At 38.8% G+C, this 18,766-nt stretch overlaps 1 protein-coding gene and 2 long non-coding RNA genes across 4 annotated transcripts in view; 1 reads left to right on the forward strand and 2 right to left on the reverse strand.

Annotated features, from left to right (window-relative positions):
- The window catches only part of LOC146658350 (uncharacterized), a 237,701-nt gene that overhangs the window by 51,844 nt on the left and 167,091 nt on the right, over window positions 1–18,766 (reverse strand). The window lies entirely within an intron of this gene.
- On the forward strand, window positions 926–4,761 carry LOC146658355 (uncharacterized). The gene is made up of 3 exons (XR_014913691.1): window positions 926–1,416; window positions 1,492–1,543; window positions 3,753–4,761. It is a non-coding gene; the product is annotated as an uncharacterized LOC146658355 (long non-coding RNA).
- Window positions 4,927–17,570, reverse strand: LOC146658356 (cell death regulator Aven-like). 2 transcript variants are annotated; one of them, XM_085421957.1, is made up of 6 exons: window positions 17,261–17,570; window positions 16,582–16,679; window positions 11,006–11,076; window positions 7,657–7,752; window positions 6,943–7,192; window positions 4,927–5,482 (listed from the first exon to the last, which is right to left on the reverse strand). In XM_085421957.1, the coding sequence occupies exons 2-6, from the start codon at window positions 16,655–16,657 to the stop codon at window positions 5,325–5,327; spliced, it is 651 nt and encodes a 216-aa protein (XP_085278083.1). In that variant the 5' UTR covers window positions 16,658–16,679; window positions 17,261–17,570; the 3' UTR covers window positions 4,927–5,324. The 2 variants fall into 2 exon arrangements, with proteins under 2 accessions (XP_085278083.1, XP_085278082.1); XM_085421956.1 differs by having other exon boundaries at window positions 4,928–5,482; window positions 6,883–7,192; window positions 17,261–17,567.

Consider the following 18,766-nt stretch of genomic DNA (forward strand, 5'->3'; position numbering starts at 1 on the left):
AACTGTTTTATCCTGTGAATAAAAGTATATGTTTTTGTCAATGTACCATAATAACAGAAGCGAAACGCAATATTGTGTCAGGACAATTCACTATTTATGCACAACAAACAAAGGAGCATAGCGCGACAATTTCTGTTCAGCGCCAGACTTGCTTGTAACCTATATCACCAGTTATGTTAAGAAAAATGACGTATTAACTACTAAAAAACACTGACCTTCGCGTAAATGCTTGGAGCAGACTAACCTGTGAGCTGGAGTGTTCTAGGACGTTATATTTGATCTTTGAATGGCTGCAATCCAGTCGCCTCTTTGTTACTTCGGAAACATGGCTCGAACAATTTCTCTTCAACGACGTAATCCGATAACAACCGATCTCTTTACCCGTCGGCTTCCCGTGGCTGTCATGCGACCGGCTATTGCAGTTAATAATACAACAGCTTCTTGCCATTTTTGTGTTTCTTTTTATCGCTGTATGACTGATTTCAATTGAAAGCCTGCGTGCGCTAGTACCTCTTGCCACGAGTTCCCAGAATCCTTTGCGGTTTTACCCCTGAATGACGTCACATTTTCAATCTCTATATAATATGCATGTTAAATTTTATATTTGGGGTAAAATATCAAGTCTTTTCAAGTAAACCAGTTCAAGTCCAATTCAAGTCCCAAGTCATTGGCGTAAAAGTCCAAGTCAAGTCACAAGTCTTAGAACATTTTTTCAAGTCAAGTCTAAAGTCATAAAATTAATGACTCGAGTCTGACTCGAGTCCAAGTCATGTGACTCGAGTCCACACCTCTGAATCCTGTAGTCAGTCAATCCAACTCGAATTGTTTTTGAGTGTTTTCTTCATTAGTTAGTCTGTGGCACAAGGGGATAAACTAACTTAATTGTCTATTCCTGTGAGCCACACTGTGCAGAGGAACAAAACTGGCACAAATAAATAAATGTGCTGATAAATTAACTGAGAATAAATATTACAAATAACTGCAGGCAATAATTAATTTAGGCATTTTTCTCCTATTTGTCTGTAATATAATGTTTTATTGCTCCAATTGTTTTATTCTCTCAGTTGTACGACACTTTGGTCAATACTTGTTTTTAAATGTTGATAAGGTGACTTGACCAGAATGTATGGCAAACTTTTTTCTTGTTTTGCATCTATTTGCATTTGTTTCCATTTTAGCTTTCAATAATTCAAATTATTGTTCTTTTAACATATTTCACAAGAAAAAAACTGATTAGCAGAAATCTAATTGGCAGGTTCAAATAGGATGATGACAGTCATCACTAATTTTCAATCCCCACTCATTTGTCTTCCAGACCAAATGTTTCATCTGTGGAATTGGGAATGATTACTTTGACCGGACGCCTCATGGCTTTGAAACTCACACCTTACAAGAACACAACCTAGCCAACTACCTGTAAGTACAGAAATATGACCAAACGTAATGTGACTGAAGTTTTCCCCCTTTAACACTTGTGCCTCCTGTCTGCAGGTTCTTCCTGATGTATCTGATTAACAAGGATGAGACTGAGCATACGGGTTAGGTATGTGAGCGAACACCAGTCTGTAGTATTTGGTCATTTTAAACACGATATGCATAATCTGCCGTCTGTGGCCAATCTCAAAAGAACAAAAGGAAAAACTGGAATGTAACAGACTCTAACTTCAGTAGGTTTACTTATGCAACATATCGAGTGGGTTGAAATGTTGCACAAGGTACAGCTTTGCTGGAGAAAGAAGCAATGCGTGGGCTTCCTTTGACTTCTGATATTAAGTTGTTATTGTTGTGCACCTGAGATTCAACTTGGTTTTCTGTTTGATGTTCGTGTACTTTTTCTTAAGATACAAATTTAGCAAAGAAATAGAAAGCTTGCAGTTGTTATTCCTTTATGCTGCAAAGGACCGCATTCAGCTACTAGGAGTGAATAAGTCACAAAAACAGTGTAATCACTGACATGCCGTTGAGCTACATCCTTAATCTGTCTACTGACGGGATATATAGTCACTGCAGATGGGATGAAACTATTTCACAACATCATATATCATCATAGTATTAATGCAACTAAACAAGTGTTCTATCGTTTGCAGTCAGACCATCTGAAATTTGTGACACAAAGGGCCAGATTTACTATGCAAGGCTTATTACCATGATAGTGCAATTGCAAAAACGTAATGATGGGAAGGAAAAGTTCTGAGGCTAATCTGCTTACAAGCCACCGATTTATAAACAAGAATGCAGTCAGTCTATTCATGGGCCAAGAACAGACAGACCTGATGAGGGAGCATGAGCGAGTGACTAATGTGCTAACAAAAGTACTGCATAAACACAGACACGCGTTCCTCTCTTAAAAAAAAAGAAATAAATAAATAAGACAAACTGAACGTCTTTCATATAAGGGAGAAATCTTCTGCCAGAAATTACTGCCGCCTGCGTTTGGTCCTGAGGTCTGAGACTCAGGTGGCGCACAGGATTCATCAAGAGGAGGGCTGCGTCATGATCCTGTTCTACTGTATAAAAATGTAATCTGCGTAACGGCCGATCTGCTGTTATAACAATGAACACAGACTATTTATTAGGTACACATTGATAGTACCAAGGTGGACCCTCCTTTGCCAACAGATTTTGTTCCATATTGACTTGATGGCATCAGCTACACGCCCATGATATGAATCTCAAATTCTCAGTTCCGGATTAGATTGAGACCTGATAACATTAGAGGTCATTTTAGTACATTAGACTCACTGTTACATTCAAGAAATCAGCTCAAAATGATGTTGAGACATGGCATGATGTGCTGTTAGATAGCAGCCATTAGAAGACGAGTACACTGTGGTCAGTGACACATTGGGGGGGGCAGACATGGTTAACACTAATACTCTGGCATGCTGTGGTGGTCAAATTAGTTGGTTTAAGGGGCCCAAAGTGTGTTAACAAAATATCTCCCACACTATTAAACCATCAACATCGGGCTGACCCACTGATATGAGACAGGGTGTAGACAGACACTGTAGATAATTACTATAGCCAATATTACATATCGTAACATTTAGACATTAATCAAACAAACTAACACACTTTAATATATTAATACTTCAATATGGTGTGTAGGAGTATATAGGAGTCTAAATAAAAGTGTACACTGTTGATAAAAGACAAACAGATGTCTGTATAATATATTGATCTCTATGTAGAAACGTGACCAAGCTTAAAGCACTGAAAACTGCTCCACTCCCTCTAAAACAAGATGCATCTATGTGTCTTGTATTGGGATTATTAGTTAATCCATTTCATGTGGGACCCAGAGTTCCAGGAGAAATTCTGGCACTGCACTCCGAGCTCTGAGGCATCCACCTGAGCAAGATACGCACCCAGTCTCTCCCACTCTCCCATTCTCATTTCAAATAAATGAACAGTCCTTGCGGCAACTATCACAACCACATCAAGTTCAAAATAAGATGTGCTTTTTTCTACGTTGGCATGCATGCATGCAATAACGCAAGCCACAGAAACACCTGTGTCCACGTCTTTGACTTGCAAAGGTGACTCTGCGCCTCTTTAGTAAAAGCACGACAGTAGCTTCTTAAAGCCAAAGGAGGTTTTTGTGATGACGCAGATTGTAGGTAAATCTGGCCCTAACAGTTTTCTGAGGACAGAGGTCAGCAAGACCGAACAGTACAAAAAGATCTGTGAATGAGTATAACCAAAACTATGTGCAGCCGTGGACCCTTTAAATCATTCCCTTCCCTTTTCAGGAGTCATACGTGTGGAAGATGTACCAGGAGAGATGCTGGGACTTCTTCCCCACTGGAGACTGCTTCCGTAAGCAATATGAGGACCAGCTGGGTTAGAGCGGGTCGCCTCGTCTGCGGCTCTGAACCCCAATCTCCACTTTGCTTCTACCTGGAAAAAAGACATTGAACTTGACTTCACCCTGTTACCAGAACACACACCGTCATAGTGTCGAAAAATGTAAAGAGGAAAAAAAAAATCTGAATTCTGACACAAACGCAAAACACAACGACTCTAAAATTTACAACTGACGATTGGACATTTCGGGTTTGCGTGTTCTTCGTTGTTACTGAAATAGTCTCCTGCCACTACGCCTCTTTTATGCAAATAATTCTTTTAATTCTGATTCACATTGCCTTTTTTCACATGCTTAACCCCAACCTGCTGCACAATTTGTTGTTTGTAGACATCTGATAATTGTGAAGGGTTACAGCATGACAACTGAATGTCGGAATATGCACAATTTCTAGATTAGCGCCAGGATGTTACTGTCACTTCCTACCCAAACCACAAGTGAATGGATGTATGCTGCTAGTAATGATCTAGTTAACATCCAAAGAGTGAGACCTGATTTGCCTTTCAAAGCTGGTTCAAACCTGTCTGATGACATGAAGATGGTTCTTCCAGGACCAGAGACAACTCTCACTTTAGGTGTTTATCAAGTGCCGATGTGCCTTATGGAAAAAAAAAAATCTATGCAAAAGAGAAAAAATATCATTTTTGCCCCTCCTAACACAAGCAGTGCTCTGTTCTGGATTAGCTATAAGCAAATTTAGGTAAAGCTAGTTTTGGGCTTTTACATTTAAAAAAAAAAGAAAAGAAAAAGAAATATTTGTTGTATAATATCTAGATGATCCTTGTGTAAATGTTGCTTAGTTTGGTTTTGTTCCTGAACTGTGGTGTCCTGCCCACCTGCACTTGTTTCTACAGTAGAGGAACCCCACAACAAACGGACAATTAAACAGCAAAACTTGGGTTGAGAATTTATTGACGACAAACTGGTTACCCGCTCTTGTCTGGCCATTTATATGTATGTAGTAGCTTTGGTAAACTGCACTTCTTTTTTAGATTAGATTAGATTAGATTAGATAGAACTTTATTAATCCCTCGGGTGGGTTCCTCTGGGAAATTTTTTGATGAGGGGAAGAAAATGGGGAAGAAAATGAATAAAGTAAGTGACGCAGTGAACCAAACGTGTCGTCTGTGACCTCTTTCACTACCCGTCTGTCACCAATCCTCTGAAGCAAAACACTCCAGAGTCAAAACTTTCACAGGGAACAGAGAATTCTCTCTGAAACAGGGTGTGCTCCAGGAACGTTTTGACATACACTCACAAATGTTCGAGATGTACTGTCCCAACCTTTACACCTCCAAAACAAAACATATTGCCTCTCTTACAGCACGAGGGGGGGGGGGCAGGTCCGTGTGAAACGAGGAAGCATCAAACTTTAGCATCATAAACTTCCAGGTGGACGTAATTTTTCAAAGGATGGAAGTTGAAGCGATTGAACTGCCATGACCACGTTCCCTGAGGGTCAGGAGATCATGCTGTCGAGCCAGTCCTCCAGGTCTTCCTCAGTCATTTCCTGTTTGCTGGGCGCAGACTGTGGAGGTGCGATGTCTTTGTCCTTCATCACCTCCATCATCTTCTCTTCTATTGGCTTTGCTGTCACGTCTTTCACTTCCTCACATTCTGCAGGTTAATAACATGATGGGAGACATATTTTTAGTCTTTCCTCTAAACTTGCCTTCTGCTAAGTAATTTTAACTTTATTATCTGTGCTTTGATTACACCACATGTGAATATTGCAATCATGCAAAGCAGAAAATCAACAACCATCCAGCGTCTCTAAAACTCAGTAACATTATTATATTTAAAATACTAAGTGTTAAAAAATTAATACTTCTGTGGTATGAATCTCTGTTTCAGAGTTATGAGCCGGTAAGTGTTCAGTGCAACTGAAAAATTTGCTTTCAAGAAAATGTCTTAATTTGCTGCTTAATAAATATCCAGCTATTACTGCAAATAGCTGGATATTTTTCAATATGTAAAGTACAATCTGCTTAGTCTTCAATTTTTTTTGCGTTAACATTAGGCTTTAAACATTGCCCAAAGTAACTTGTCAGCACAAAAGGTGGAAGTTAACATCCTTGGTAGCTTATCTTATCTCTCTAGTAGTTAATCTAACACCACGTGTGTGGGGGGAAAAAAAATCCTAAAATTGTAGGTTGTTTTGTTTTGTTTTGTTTTTTGTTAAAAAGAAATACTTAAAAAAAAATAAATGTATTTACATGCTTAGGTCCACGTTGCCTGACCGCCTGGCAGGGTAAAGATAATAAGCGATCAGTTTTTTACGGCTGAGGGGTAAAAACTAATTAAAATAAAAATATGTAGGAAAGATCCTTAGTGTTAGTATTTTTTAGTTGGGTACAATTTTATTACATCTTGCCTAATGAGCCATTGATGGCTGTTTATTGAGACTCTGGATGTCGGTGAGTCAAATGCTTTCAAAAAGCAGTTTTTCTTGTAATACCTGTACTGATTTTTCCAAATGTTGCCTACAACACATGACCGTCATACAATAATAACTAAAAACGCTAAAATGAGCCCAATAATCTAAACTAAAACCAAACAATTTCAACAATAAAAAACAAAAATCCACTCTGCAAATTAGCTGAAACTAAACTGAATTTAAAAAAACCCAAAATATCAAATGACATAAAAACAAAAACTAGTCAATCCAAAATAATAAAAAATAATAACTCTTAAGATCTATAGCTATCGAATCTTTAGGTCCCAAAGTTTCACAATGGCCACTTTTAAGGTTAAACTGCTAGCATGCCATGTTTTGTTTACTCTTTCCAGTTAAAAGATTATGATCTCACACAACTGTCAAAAAGATATATGTTGTGCATGACAAAGTAAATATACAGTATAATATTATTAATGAATTTCTTTCTTTACACTAAGCTAACTGAAGCTTACTATTCTCCACACAGACAAGACAAGAGCGACATTAATCTTCTATATTTCCCCCAGGCTATCCCACATCGCTCAACGTGCAGGGACAGACTATCATTAAATATACTTGCCCTTCTCTTTAACAGCGCTCTCCATTTCTGCACCACTGACAGGCTCGTTTCCTACATCACCTGACACTGGTTTCTGTAAGTTGAGCAGGTTGTCCAGCTCTTCATCAGCATCATCCACCAGAGTCTCAGTAGCAGCAGCTGAGGAAGAAAGCTGTGAGCCTGAGCCCCCCACTGGGTTTGCATCCACGGGGACTTTCTGGCTGATGCTGAGGCTTTTTGAAGCTGTGGATGGAGGTGTGAATTTGGACATTTTTGGCACTTCCTGTTTAGGTGCTAGAGTCATACTGGGCAGCTCTACTGGTGCTGAGACCTGAAACATCAGGTAAAGTAAAAAAAAACAAAAAACAGCTCTTGTCATGCATGTCTCTGAGAAAAACACAAAGATACAGTAGCCATATTTTCTTTTTTCTCAGAAGGTAATCAACACAGTGTATTAATCTACTGGGTGACAATAACCAGACATGTATCAATAAATACTAAAAGGTCAGTCTATTGTTTTATTTTTATATATACTTAATTTAACCTGACATGCCTCCATGCTATATCTTGCAACCCTAAATCCCAAAAAGTTGGGATGCTGTGTAAAATGTAATACATGAATGCAATGATTTGCAAATAAAATATTTTGTTCACAGAACACAGAAAACCTAATTCCTCCATATAAACATTTGTGGTTAAAGTTTACCTAAGCAACTCTGTTTCCTTCTTGCGTAATTTGCATTTTCTCCTGAACAACACCCAACCACAGTGTGCTGGGCATCAGCTAACACTTGCCTGAATCAGCTCGGGCTCCAGGTCGAGTTTCTGATGCAAAGGCACTTCTTGAAGAATCTGGGTAAGAGCTGGGAGGTCCAAAACAATCCCTGCCATCTGGGCCCTGTTTCAGGAAGCCGGTTTAGTGGAAAAACTGAGTAAGTATACCCTGAGTTAACGAAAACTCTGGGTTTTCGGTTTCACAAAGCGAGTTCAGCTGCAGCCTGAGTGAGTCACTATGACGACACACTCCGTGAAGCTAACCTGCCCCCTAGCAGGTTTACTACAACTAACCCTGACTGTCTCCGCCCCTTTGTCGGAAACCTGACAGTAGGAAGTGTCGGACATGGCGTGCCACTTCCTTGAAGAGCCAGTAGATCGTGAAGCCCAAATTCTCCGCAGAGCTCTCCGCCGGGAGAGAGTGATCAGAGCGCGTTTGGACATTTTATCATTTCCTGATGATTTTCTGTGCGAACGTTACCGTTTCTCAGCACAATCTATAATTTATTTGGATAACATCCTCAGGCCATATATTACGCATGTGACACATCGCGGACATGCTCTCAGTTCATTGCATATTATTTGTATTGCACTTCGGTTTCTTGCAAACGGGAGCTTTCTGTATAATATTGGTGACGCTGAGCACGTTTCCAAGGCTACCGTCTGTCGGGCAGTCAGGAATGTTACAGTTGCACTGAAACGTCTCCTGTACTCGTCTGTGGTGTTCCCCGGTCACAGACCCACAAGATTTATCAAAGAGGGATGCCACAAAATTGCAGGTATCAGGATGAACAAAACTTAATTTATGATGTGGTGATACTTGGACTACTACTTAAATTGCACATTTATTTTCAGGGTTCCCAGGCGTGATTGGCTGTACAGATGGCACTCACATTCCAATCATTGCTCCTTCAGTAAATGAAGGAGACTATGTGAACAGGAAGTCTTTCCACAGCATTAATGTACAGGTACATAGTTCCCTGTAGCATGTCAAACTAACAAATTATTTCATTATAGTAATGGATGCTAATTTGTGTTCTCTGCACTGTGAAGATCATATGTGATGCTGCCAACATTATCACAAATGTGGAAGCCAAGTGGCCAGGCTCTGTCCATGACTCACAAATATTCCGTGAATGTACACTGAGCACAAAATTTGGACATGGTGAGTTGAGAATACTTTAAAATATATAAAGACCAATTGCTTCAGGGACATTTGAACTGAAGTGTACCCTTCTGTCTTAGGAGAGTTCACTGGCTACTTGCTTGGTGATAGGGGGTATCCATGTTTACCCTATTTGCTTACCCCTTACCCTGACCCTGAACCGGGCCCACAGCAGCGATATAATCTGGCTAATTGCAGGACAAGAGCCAGAATTGAAATGACTATCGGAATGCTTAAGGCCCGGTTCCAGTGCCTGCAAAGACTCAGGGTCACCCCAGAAAGGGCATGTGACATTATTGTGGCATGTGTGATTCTTCACAACATTGCCACAATTAGAGGAGAACACTGTCCTTCTGAACCAAACATCAGCAGTGATCCAAACCATGAACATCCTGACCCTCCCACGGACATACAAGATGGAAGAGCAGTCAGAGACACCATATGTCACAATCATTTCTTTTGACCCATCACCTCAACATGTTGAAAGAAGAATAAACAGATTTTTTGTTCAACTGGCTTTATTGGTCGCCTGTATTTCCTGTACACAAAGTATTAAAAGATGTAAACCTCATAAAGTGTCTCTGTTGCTTCCTCCTCTGTAACAGCTGTCAATGTTTCTTCATTATTTTCCTGTAGTAAAGAAATAAACAACATTGCTGTTCTACTGTAAACTCATATAATCTGTGGAGTATTACTCACAACTGCATGTTGGTCTGGCTCAACAGGAGGCTGCACCAGATGCAGTACACCATCACCATCAACTGATAGAATATGAGGTTTATACAGGTCACTTATAACTTACAAGGGACCAAATGGCAATTAACAAACATACCAAGCACCTTACACTTCATTGTCATTATGCTCTCAAAGACAACCAAGGCTGAGGGAAGGCAAAATCAGTCGGAAAATAACTTCACTACAAAATAATCCATTATGGTAAAGAGTTTATCAAATGAATGTGTCGCACTGCAAAGGTGACTGTGAAGAAAGGATGTATGCACATCATGTATTATTTTGAATTTACCCCTTATGTAGGCACTTGTGTCTTGCGGGGTTATTGCCTCAGAGGATGTCCCCGCAGAGATGCCTTCGGCCACAGGGCGCCCACTGTTTTGGCTGAGGGCCAACTGCTCAGCCTCTGTGAGTGGTGGTGGTGGAGGACCCCCACCTGTTTTTCGGGCCTCCGCTTTTTTTCTGTTGGCTATAACGGGTCACATTTGAGCATACAGAGTAAGCAAATATGTACTTGTAATGTGCTCAGATAATTTCAATAAGTGCTTACAGAAAGAAAATTAATGTAGCCTCTAACTGCAATTGATTTACATGGGACAAACAGACCAAGCACTATGGCTCATAATACAATTACACCTCACCTGTTTGGACTATATTTTTATATTTCATTTTTACTTGCTGCCAGGCACGTTTGGGGCCTGTTGGGTTGCACCTGCGCTCACATCACATCACAAAATAAAATGTATGAAATAAAAAATAAAATAAAATATAATAAAATAATGTGTTAAATGGGTGGAAATCCCTAGATCAATGTTTAAATTAACACTCACGCATTGACTCTGTCGGCTATGTTTTGCCATGCATGCTTTTGCAGCTGTGGCTGTGTTCCTTTTTTTCGCGGAATTTGCATGTTATCGGCATATGCTGCCATCAGAATTTCGGCCTCAAGCGCTGTGAAATACATTGACCGCGCCTTCTTTCCCTCCGTCTCCATGGTGACTCGCTTAATCTGTGCTCCGCTTATCAGGGCTTTATGTATCCTCGTCCACGCGCTTCACTTGGGGTTAAAGCAACTCCGCGTTGACTGAACTAATTGTTATCAGCCTTTCTGAAACGGAATATTCCGAGTTGGACAGTTCGGGGTTACTCAACCGTGAGTGTCGTTTTTCACTCTGAGTTTTCCAAACCGGCTTCCTGAAACAGGGCCCTGGAGAACAAATGAGAACACAGACTGCAAACAAATGTTTGTATCTACAGAGTTTAGGTGAGTGAGAGCACTATCAGATTCAAAGTCTTCATAGTAAATGGATGAACTTTTGTCCAACATTAAGCACATGAACACTGTACTACAACAACAGTATGAATCTGATATCTTAATCGGAATATTCTTTATAACTGTAACTGCTGTGTATTTTAAAGACTTAAAACTCCATAAATCAATTTTAAAAAGGAGCGGTGGTGATATAATTTTACCTGACTGATATCAAGCTGGTCCATCTCCCATTCTTTTTCTTCTGCAAACCGGAAATGCGTGAACGAATCCCCTGTGAGAAAACGATGCACAGAAACAAAACGTTTTGGCGTTATGACCACAGCAGTGTAATCCCCAAACTATCTGTTAAAGCTAAAACTCACAGACACATTCACTTTAGTATTTTTTTCACACAAACACAGCTCCTGCCTCTGCAGAGCTTGTACAAACCAACAGAGTGGCCTTCATGTCCACAATGTCTACGATGTTTTTCTCTGGAAGGCAAAAGCTTTGTGTAAACTCTTGATCAGTTTGAGCGTTACAGCAGAGCTAGTCTGCTTTCGCAACATTACCGGTCTGAGGGCTCTTGTCACTACAAAGACACTGAGGATGTATTATTAATAAGCGCACAGCAGCGGTGCCACACACTCAGCAGACAGATGAACAAATGAGAAAACCGTCAAGATGAAACTTGTTGTTTGAGTGTAGCACAGCGCGTGAGGAGCACCTGAGTCAAAAAACAGCATCCAGAACATGTCAGATGTGAAGCACCACTCTTACAGCTCCTCATTTTTGCATGTGGTTATTTCCACAATGTTCCAGGAGGATGTCATTTTGCTGGAATAACAGGTCGCTTGTAGAAATTTTTACACTACAAAATGGAAGTCTTTCTTTATTCTAACTGAAATCTAAATATTCTTAAATCCCACAACATTTTCATCCTTCCTTTGTGAAGTAAAGAATGTGGGGATAACCTAAAAGGAACAGCTCATCTGAGATAACGCAACACTTAGCAGAACTAGGACACATCAATTAATCAATGAAAAAAAAAGTGCTAAAACCATCAAAAAATAAAGTTAAACTAGACTTCTTTATACCCTCTGGAGTTTTTGTTTTAACTTTATTCCACTTAAAGGAAAATTCAAGGTTAGACACCTGCTAGAGATTTTAGTGTTAAAAATTATAGAGAGAGGTCTTGGAGAGAGTTCTGTCTGATTTATTGTACACATTATTATTCAGAGAAGATATTAGGGACAGGATGAATGCTGAGGGGAGTATGGTATAACAGAACACGTCATATTTTTTGTCTTTTTACCCTTTTAAGTTTACATACTGGCTAAAAAATGAACTGGATGACAGATTAAAATATGCTTGGTTGCTAGCAAAAAAAGGTTTCATGCAAAAGTAGCACAACTGGCAGGCTCCTGTGTACGCAACTGTTTTTTACCTGTAAATGTCCATTTAAAAGCATTGCAACCAGGATACAATCAGCCAACTTAGCATACACAGTAAAAGGAGGAAAAGGAAGCAGTTAACCTGGCAGCAACTTGTTGCTAACTAACATGTTACAGCTACAAAAACAGAGCACCCCTGCAGACAGGCATGCTTCAAGCCCCTCCCACCACTAGCAGCTGAACACATGAACAGCAGCACAACAAGCTTGGCAAAACATCTTAAAGCCTGAAACCCAGGGCTTCATAAAATAAAAATAAAAATATTTCTGAGGTCAGTAAAGCTCTATTTCAACAACAAAAGTATTTCAGTATTAAACAATCATAAATGTTGTACACCCTTAACATTAGCTGTTTAATTATTAGCAATTACCCATATTTTCCATCTGTTAAATAATGATTAAGGTTTTGTATTTTCTTATTTATTTCTATTTTTATTTCTTTATTTTGAAATTTCAATTTCAGTAAGTTGCAGTAAGTACGTTTGCTTCTTTTAGTTTAGTTTTTATTCTTTGAAAATGTTTAGTTTTAGTTTAGTTTTTTGTGCATAAGTATCATTTTATGGGCACTGGGCTCCGTCACTGGAGACAAGATTTAAGAAATCAGTATAGGTATTACAATAAAAACAGACCTTTTTGGAAGCAGTTGCCATGCAGCCTTGTAGACTGTGGTCCACAAGACTAACGTTTCAATAAACACCATCCAAGCCTCAAAACGCAATTGTGATGACAATTTTTACACACCTAACAAATAGAAAAACTAAGGATATAAATTATTTGTATTTTGTTTTGTTTTTTACACCTATGTCTAATTAAGAAGTAAAAAGCATTTGAGAACAGCTCTTAAGAGTGGGGTCTGTCTTGCATTATGGCCACTGTGGTGCTTGTAGTTGGACCTTTTCTTTACAATATTTTTTCTGTGTAGTTATGAAATAGTAAATCTTAATTTTGTAAATCATTTGAAATCATTGACAGATAAATCAAGCAACCCTGGGATCCTGGAAGTTTTCAGCAACTTCTAAAAAAATTAAAAAAATTATATACATATCATCAATAATCATCAGTTGACCACAAAAGTATGATATTGAAAATGAATCAGGTGATACTGGCCTCAAGTACACAGACTGTGGTCTTGTGTACTTGTACTTGTGTCAGTCTGCCACACACAGATATTTCCAATTATTTAATTTTTTCCTATCATTTAAGGTTTTCATCACGGTTTTTAGGGCTGATGCCAGTAAAATTTAAGGAGCCAGTATCATTTAAGTGTGTGTGTGTGTGTGTGTGTGTGTGTGTGTGTGTGTGTGTGTGTGTGTGTGTGTGTGTGTGTGTGTGTGTGTGTGCGTGCGTGTGTGATATATATACATATAAGCTTGTAATCTTAGTTGGAAATATCCATCCCCACCATGTGCTCAGCTGTGATGATATTCTGCTAAATGCACCATAGAAATGGCTGCTGCTCCCTGAGCTCTGATCTGCTGAAGGTTTCTTCCTGTTAAAAGGGAGCTCTACCTTTCCACTTTTGCCAAGTGCAGCTCATTGGGTTTCTCTATATTATTGTGGAGACCCCACCATACCTTCAGGTGGCTGTTGCATAAACTAAACTTAGGTGAACTGAAAAGCTAAATTTGTACTAAAACATAAAACTGTCCCTGGTTAGCACTCTCCCTCCTTTTCTGTTTCCTACTCCTCTCTGTTTAACATCCCGTTCACTCAGTCTCCTTCAGTCCAACACAGAGATCTGCTGACATTGGTAAGCTGCCTCCCTCCTACATCTCAAAGCCCAGTGTCCTCCTGATCTGTGTCCATGGAAATATCATTGCATGTAATTCAGAGGCACTGATACAACCATGGCAACTGCTGCCAGCAGGGATGAGAGAAACTTCTGTCAAACCTCCATAAGACACAAAAAGAGAGGAGGAGGACATATAAGCGAGACAACGAAGAGAATGAAAAAGGCAGACTTTTCCTTTCTGCTCAACTTCAGTACCCTGATGATGTTTTCAGAGTCGAGTCTAACATCTACAGGGAATGTGCCGCCTCAGATGTGTCACCCAGCAGTGTGAAAAACATGGCTGGTATTTTACTAAATACTGGTACTATGATTTAGTTCACATATAACAATAATATCTGGGCTTCATTTGAAAATGTTTAGCTGTACTAAAGCTGCCACAGTGAGCTTAATTATTGATTAGTCAATTAATTATTTTGCCTTTTTAGTATTTTCAGAAGTGAAAATCCACAAATAGGAAACATTTAGTCAGTTTTGCTTGAAAACATGCTTTAAAGGCTTAACTAAGTTCAAATAATCAATAGTAAAAAATGCATTTAATTAACTGTTTCTCAAACTCAGTGCTGTAAACGGTTTGAGTTTTGACGTTTTCAGAGAGGAAAAGGACCTTTCAGGTTCCAGACGGAGAAAGTATTTCTGATCAACCAAACTTCATGAAGCTTTTTTTTTTAATTTAATTTTCTTTTCAGATTAAACAACTAAAGTAATATACCAAACCTATATGTTGCTGTTCACTCTAAAAGCTACTTACAGAGATGCACTGATTGCAATTTTGTAGGCCAGTTTCCTTTTTCCCCCTGCCTGTAACTGACAGCATATACAAACAAAAATTAACTTTTTCCTAAATTTAAAATGTTATTTTCATATTAAAATATATTATTAAACTTTACTTTCCCCCAAATTGCAATAAGTTAGATCATTTACCAGTATGTTTATATATCTACCTTTTTTTTTCTTTTTACACTCTAAATAAATAAATGATTTTCCTCATAATAGTTTTGTTTGCTGATACCGAGGCTGCCGGTTGGTCGCCAGCTCTGAGCTCTGGCTTGATTGAGCATTAGCTACTTTTCGTTTGTTATGTTTTATAAATGCCTATGTGAGGTTTTAGGTTTTTTTTTTTTAACTTACAGCATTAAGGATTTTAAAAACTTAATTTAGGCAAAATGAATTAGCTTTAATGTAACACTTTTCTATCAGATTTCTGCTTTCTTCTAATCTGTAAAGTACACAGCAAATCCAGCATGTCCAAATTAACACTGTCGGATTTGATTTCAACACTATTAAAGTGTCTATATGGGTCCACACCAGAGAGTGTTAATTTAACTCTTTTTGGAGAGTTGGTACGTTAACTCTGATTTAGTGTTAAACACCAAATCTGTCTGGAGTTGATAATTTAACACTTAGTGTTAAGAGTTTATATATTAACTCTCAAAGAGTATTTTAGTTTAACTACATAAGAGTTATCTTCTAATTAATTCTAAAAAGCAGGAATTTTACTGTTCTGAACTTCTAGAAATTTCTTTTGGAAATAAACATTTACTAAAAAGATGCAATGGTTCTTGAAAAACATTTATTCTGAACTGTGCACCACAATTTCAAAACATTTTCTGAAAGATGTAACAGTATACATGTTCTCACTTTCATTAGAATTTTGTTTATCGGCCTAGGGCTCGGTCACTCAGGCGCAGCTGGGGGCCGGCGGAGCTCACGGGCGCGTCACTGCAACCCCCCCTGGCTTCTGCTCCGCGGCTGCTGAGTGAGCCCTCATCTGGGACTCTCCTCAGCTCTTACTGGAACAGTGGCGCGGCTGCCCCTCTGTTGGTCTTCCATGGTCTTTTGTGTTCTGGGGACCTCTGGATGTCTGGAGTTTTGATCTCCTCCATACCCGCTTCACACCCTGGAGGACGGGGCTGAGGCCCCCCCACACTCCCTAGCAGATCATTACATGGAGAAACCTTTGGAATGCAAGCATGCTGATCCACACAGGTATGCACACATGGGTATTCACAGACGCGGACTAAAGCTTTCTTGGCTGCTGCCTCAAAGCACACTGTGCGCTGTCTATCTTGCGTGCTGCACAATATTGTTTATTACTTAGTAAATACTGATATCTATGACTAGCTAGTTTATTGTGATGGTGCTTTGTTTTCTCTATTATTATGTTGCTCTTTGTTGTTTGCTGTCTCCTCTGTTTGTTTGTTTGTTTGTTTGTTTTTTTTCTCCATACAGGTGACCCAGGAGTTTTTTTTTTTTTTTTTTTTTTTTTGTCTCTCTTCCCCCCCCTTCTCACCGTCTCTTCTCCCCTTTGGTTTTCTTTCTTTCTCTCCCCCTCTCTCTCTCATTTATTCCCCCTGTCCTATTTATTAAAAAAAAAAAAAAAAAAAAATGACAAAGGATGAACTGAAGCTCTGCCATCACGTAATGTCGCATACTGCTGTTTCTGATGTCATTTGGAAAAAAAAAAAAAAAAAAAAAAAAAAAAAAAGAATTTTGTTTATCAAAAGGTCTGACATATGTGAGCTGGTAAATGCAAATAACAGCATTCTCATCACTTATTTCTTCAATACAATATGCATGTCCTTCATTCATCCCTTTGTGGAACTTCAACGCACTTCTGCTCTCCCTCATATTCCATCTTCACAAGCATATCCTGTGCGGAGATTGAATAAAAATTAGTTGACACTAATTAATGGCACAAATAATCCAGTAAACAATTGCAGCACAGTAAAAAAAAAAAAAGGAATCCTCTTTGAGCCATTACTTGTGTAAAGTATTTTCCCAAAAGACAAGGACACAGGCAACAGGTAATACTGAACTAAATGTAAAACCTCAACCTTTTTCATTTTTACCTAAACCGTGTGGCACAAAACTCTGGAGGGATCTATGCTAACGTAGAATCCAGTCAGGACGCCTGCTACTGCTGTTTGCTCGGTTTTTTTTATGGGCGATCGTTTTCAGGCTTCAAGTAGCACCATTATACCAACAAATCACATTCTAGACATTGTTTTAGGTGTATTTGACCAAAAGTTTGACTGAAAATTCACATGCAAGCTTTTTTCAAGGCTGTGGTATTGGCCCGCAAACAATACCTTTCAGCTAGCTAAAACAGAATATTATGCTATCAGCGAGCAACATGGCTAATGCCTTTCACACAGCTTTGTCTCAACTCCAAAGAGCCACAGAAGTAAAAGCTAATAATAATTGAAACAATCTTTGAAAAAAATGACTTACCAAGCATGGCAAACAACTCAAATATGTAGAGCAAAATGTTCTGAAACGGCTTCACTTCAGCTTCGATTGGAGCCGTGCTGGGGGCGGAATCTGTGAATTTACTCTGTTGGTGTCATAGCCCCTCTAGGAGTTCAGAGTTAAGAGGTCAAGAGTTAATGTTTCCATTGTAACACCTCCAGATTTGACATAGAAACACTCATTTTTAACACTCGATTTTAACTACTATCATTTTACACCTCAGAGTTACATTAAAAGAATGTGACTCTACTTAGAGTAAAATTAACTCTACTTTTGCAAGAAGACTATTAACACCAAAACATTTAACACTTTTGAATTTGCTGTGTAGATTCATTTATGAAAGTAGAGGTGCGGTAATTGTCCGTCCTCTAAAGCAAACCCAGTAAATTTATATAAATGTGATTGTTATTTTTGATTGTGTAACACTTTTATTTATTTATGTATTTACAGTTATTCTTTCAAAAAAGTGATAACTACTATTATTACGGTATGAAAACGGTTAATACTTCTGTTGAACTCTGGTAGGACTTACCGGTACGTGTGATCACTTACGTGATTTGGAGGTCTACGGTTACATTAAAAAATAATAATAATAATAATTTAAGTATAGCCATGTGATTGTTGGGAACCAAGAGTAAATATTAAATGAGCTGCAGGACATTTTTAGTCAGCTTCAATGTTTTATTTTTCCAGATATGTTTTACTGTGTTATATTTAATCGGTGAAAGATAAATTTAACTTTGGAACCTTTTCATCATACTGTGTGGAAATTCTGTTAAATGCCATGAACCTAACCCATGCCAGCACATATACCCTCACTATACACAAATGATAAAAGATCAATTCAAAGTTTAAATGATTGTCTAAGTGTGTAAGTCTGGCCAGTAAACCTCGGTGAGTTATTCTCAGAGAATAAACACTGCTTCACTCATGCCGTGTGCTAAGTGGCTTAACTGGCATTGTGTAACTTTTTGTATAATGTGGTATCCTGTCTCTTGACATCTTGCTGGCTGAACCCCATTTTAACAAATGAGGTTTTCTGCTCGCAACCGCAGCTTTGCTGAGCTATCTATGGCCCACTCTCATCTTTTATATCTGGGATGTGTTGTTCGCTGTCGTTGGCTTAGCTCCTGCCTTTCTGTTCCACTCTGCTCTTTTCCTGCTCTACTCAACGCCACTCTGCTTTCACCTCGCCGCTATTCATCTTCACCCATCTCCTGAGATATGCTCAGTGTGACAGTCGAGCTTTGGTACAGTCATGATAAAGACAGGCTACGCTGGTTCTCTGCCACCTGGTTATAAGCACAATGAGGAATTGAAGAAATTTGTATAAACTGTAACAAGACTGCAGCTTTTCTAACCTAAAAGTCACATCAGAGAGTGGTGTTTTAGGACTTTGAAATGTATTTCTTTATTCATTTAGTTTGTAGCTTCTCCAATCTGTTTCTTTATTCTCTTTTATATGATTTTATATTAAGTGTATTCTTG

This window comes from Rhamphochromis longiceps, linkage group LG11 (genome assembly GCF_057381845.1).
Source record: "Rhamphochromis longiceps isolate RC_006_pf linkage group LG11, R_longiceps_female_GT1.1, whole genome shotgun sequence".
Taxonomy (NCBI): Eukaryota; Metazoa; Chordata; class Actinopteri; order Cichliformes; family Cichlidae; genus Rhamphochromis; species Rhamphochromis longiceps.

Bases quoted from the DNA above. Each gene is read 5' to 3' on its own strand.
- LOC146658356 (XM_085421956.1), bottom strand. From the start codon at position 16,657: ATGAGGGAGAGCAGAAGTGCGTTGAAGTTCCACAAAGGGATGAATGAA. The intron at 7,753-11,005 runs GTAAAATTATAT...AACAGGGCCCAG, and splicing joins ACCAGCTTGATATCAGTCAG to ATGGCAGGGATTGTTTTGGA. The intron at 7,193-7,656 runs GCAAGTGTTAGC...CTGATGTTTCAG, and splicing joins TGGAGCCCGAGCTGATTCAG to GTCTCAGCACCAGTAGAGCT.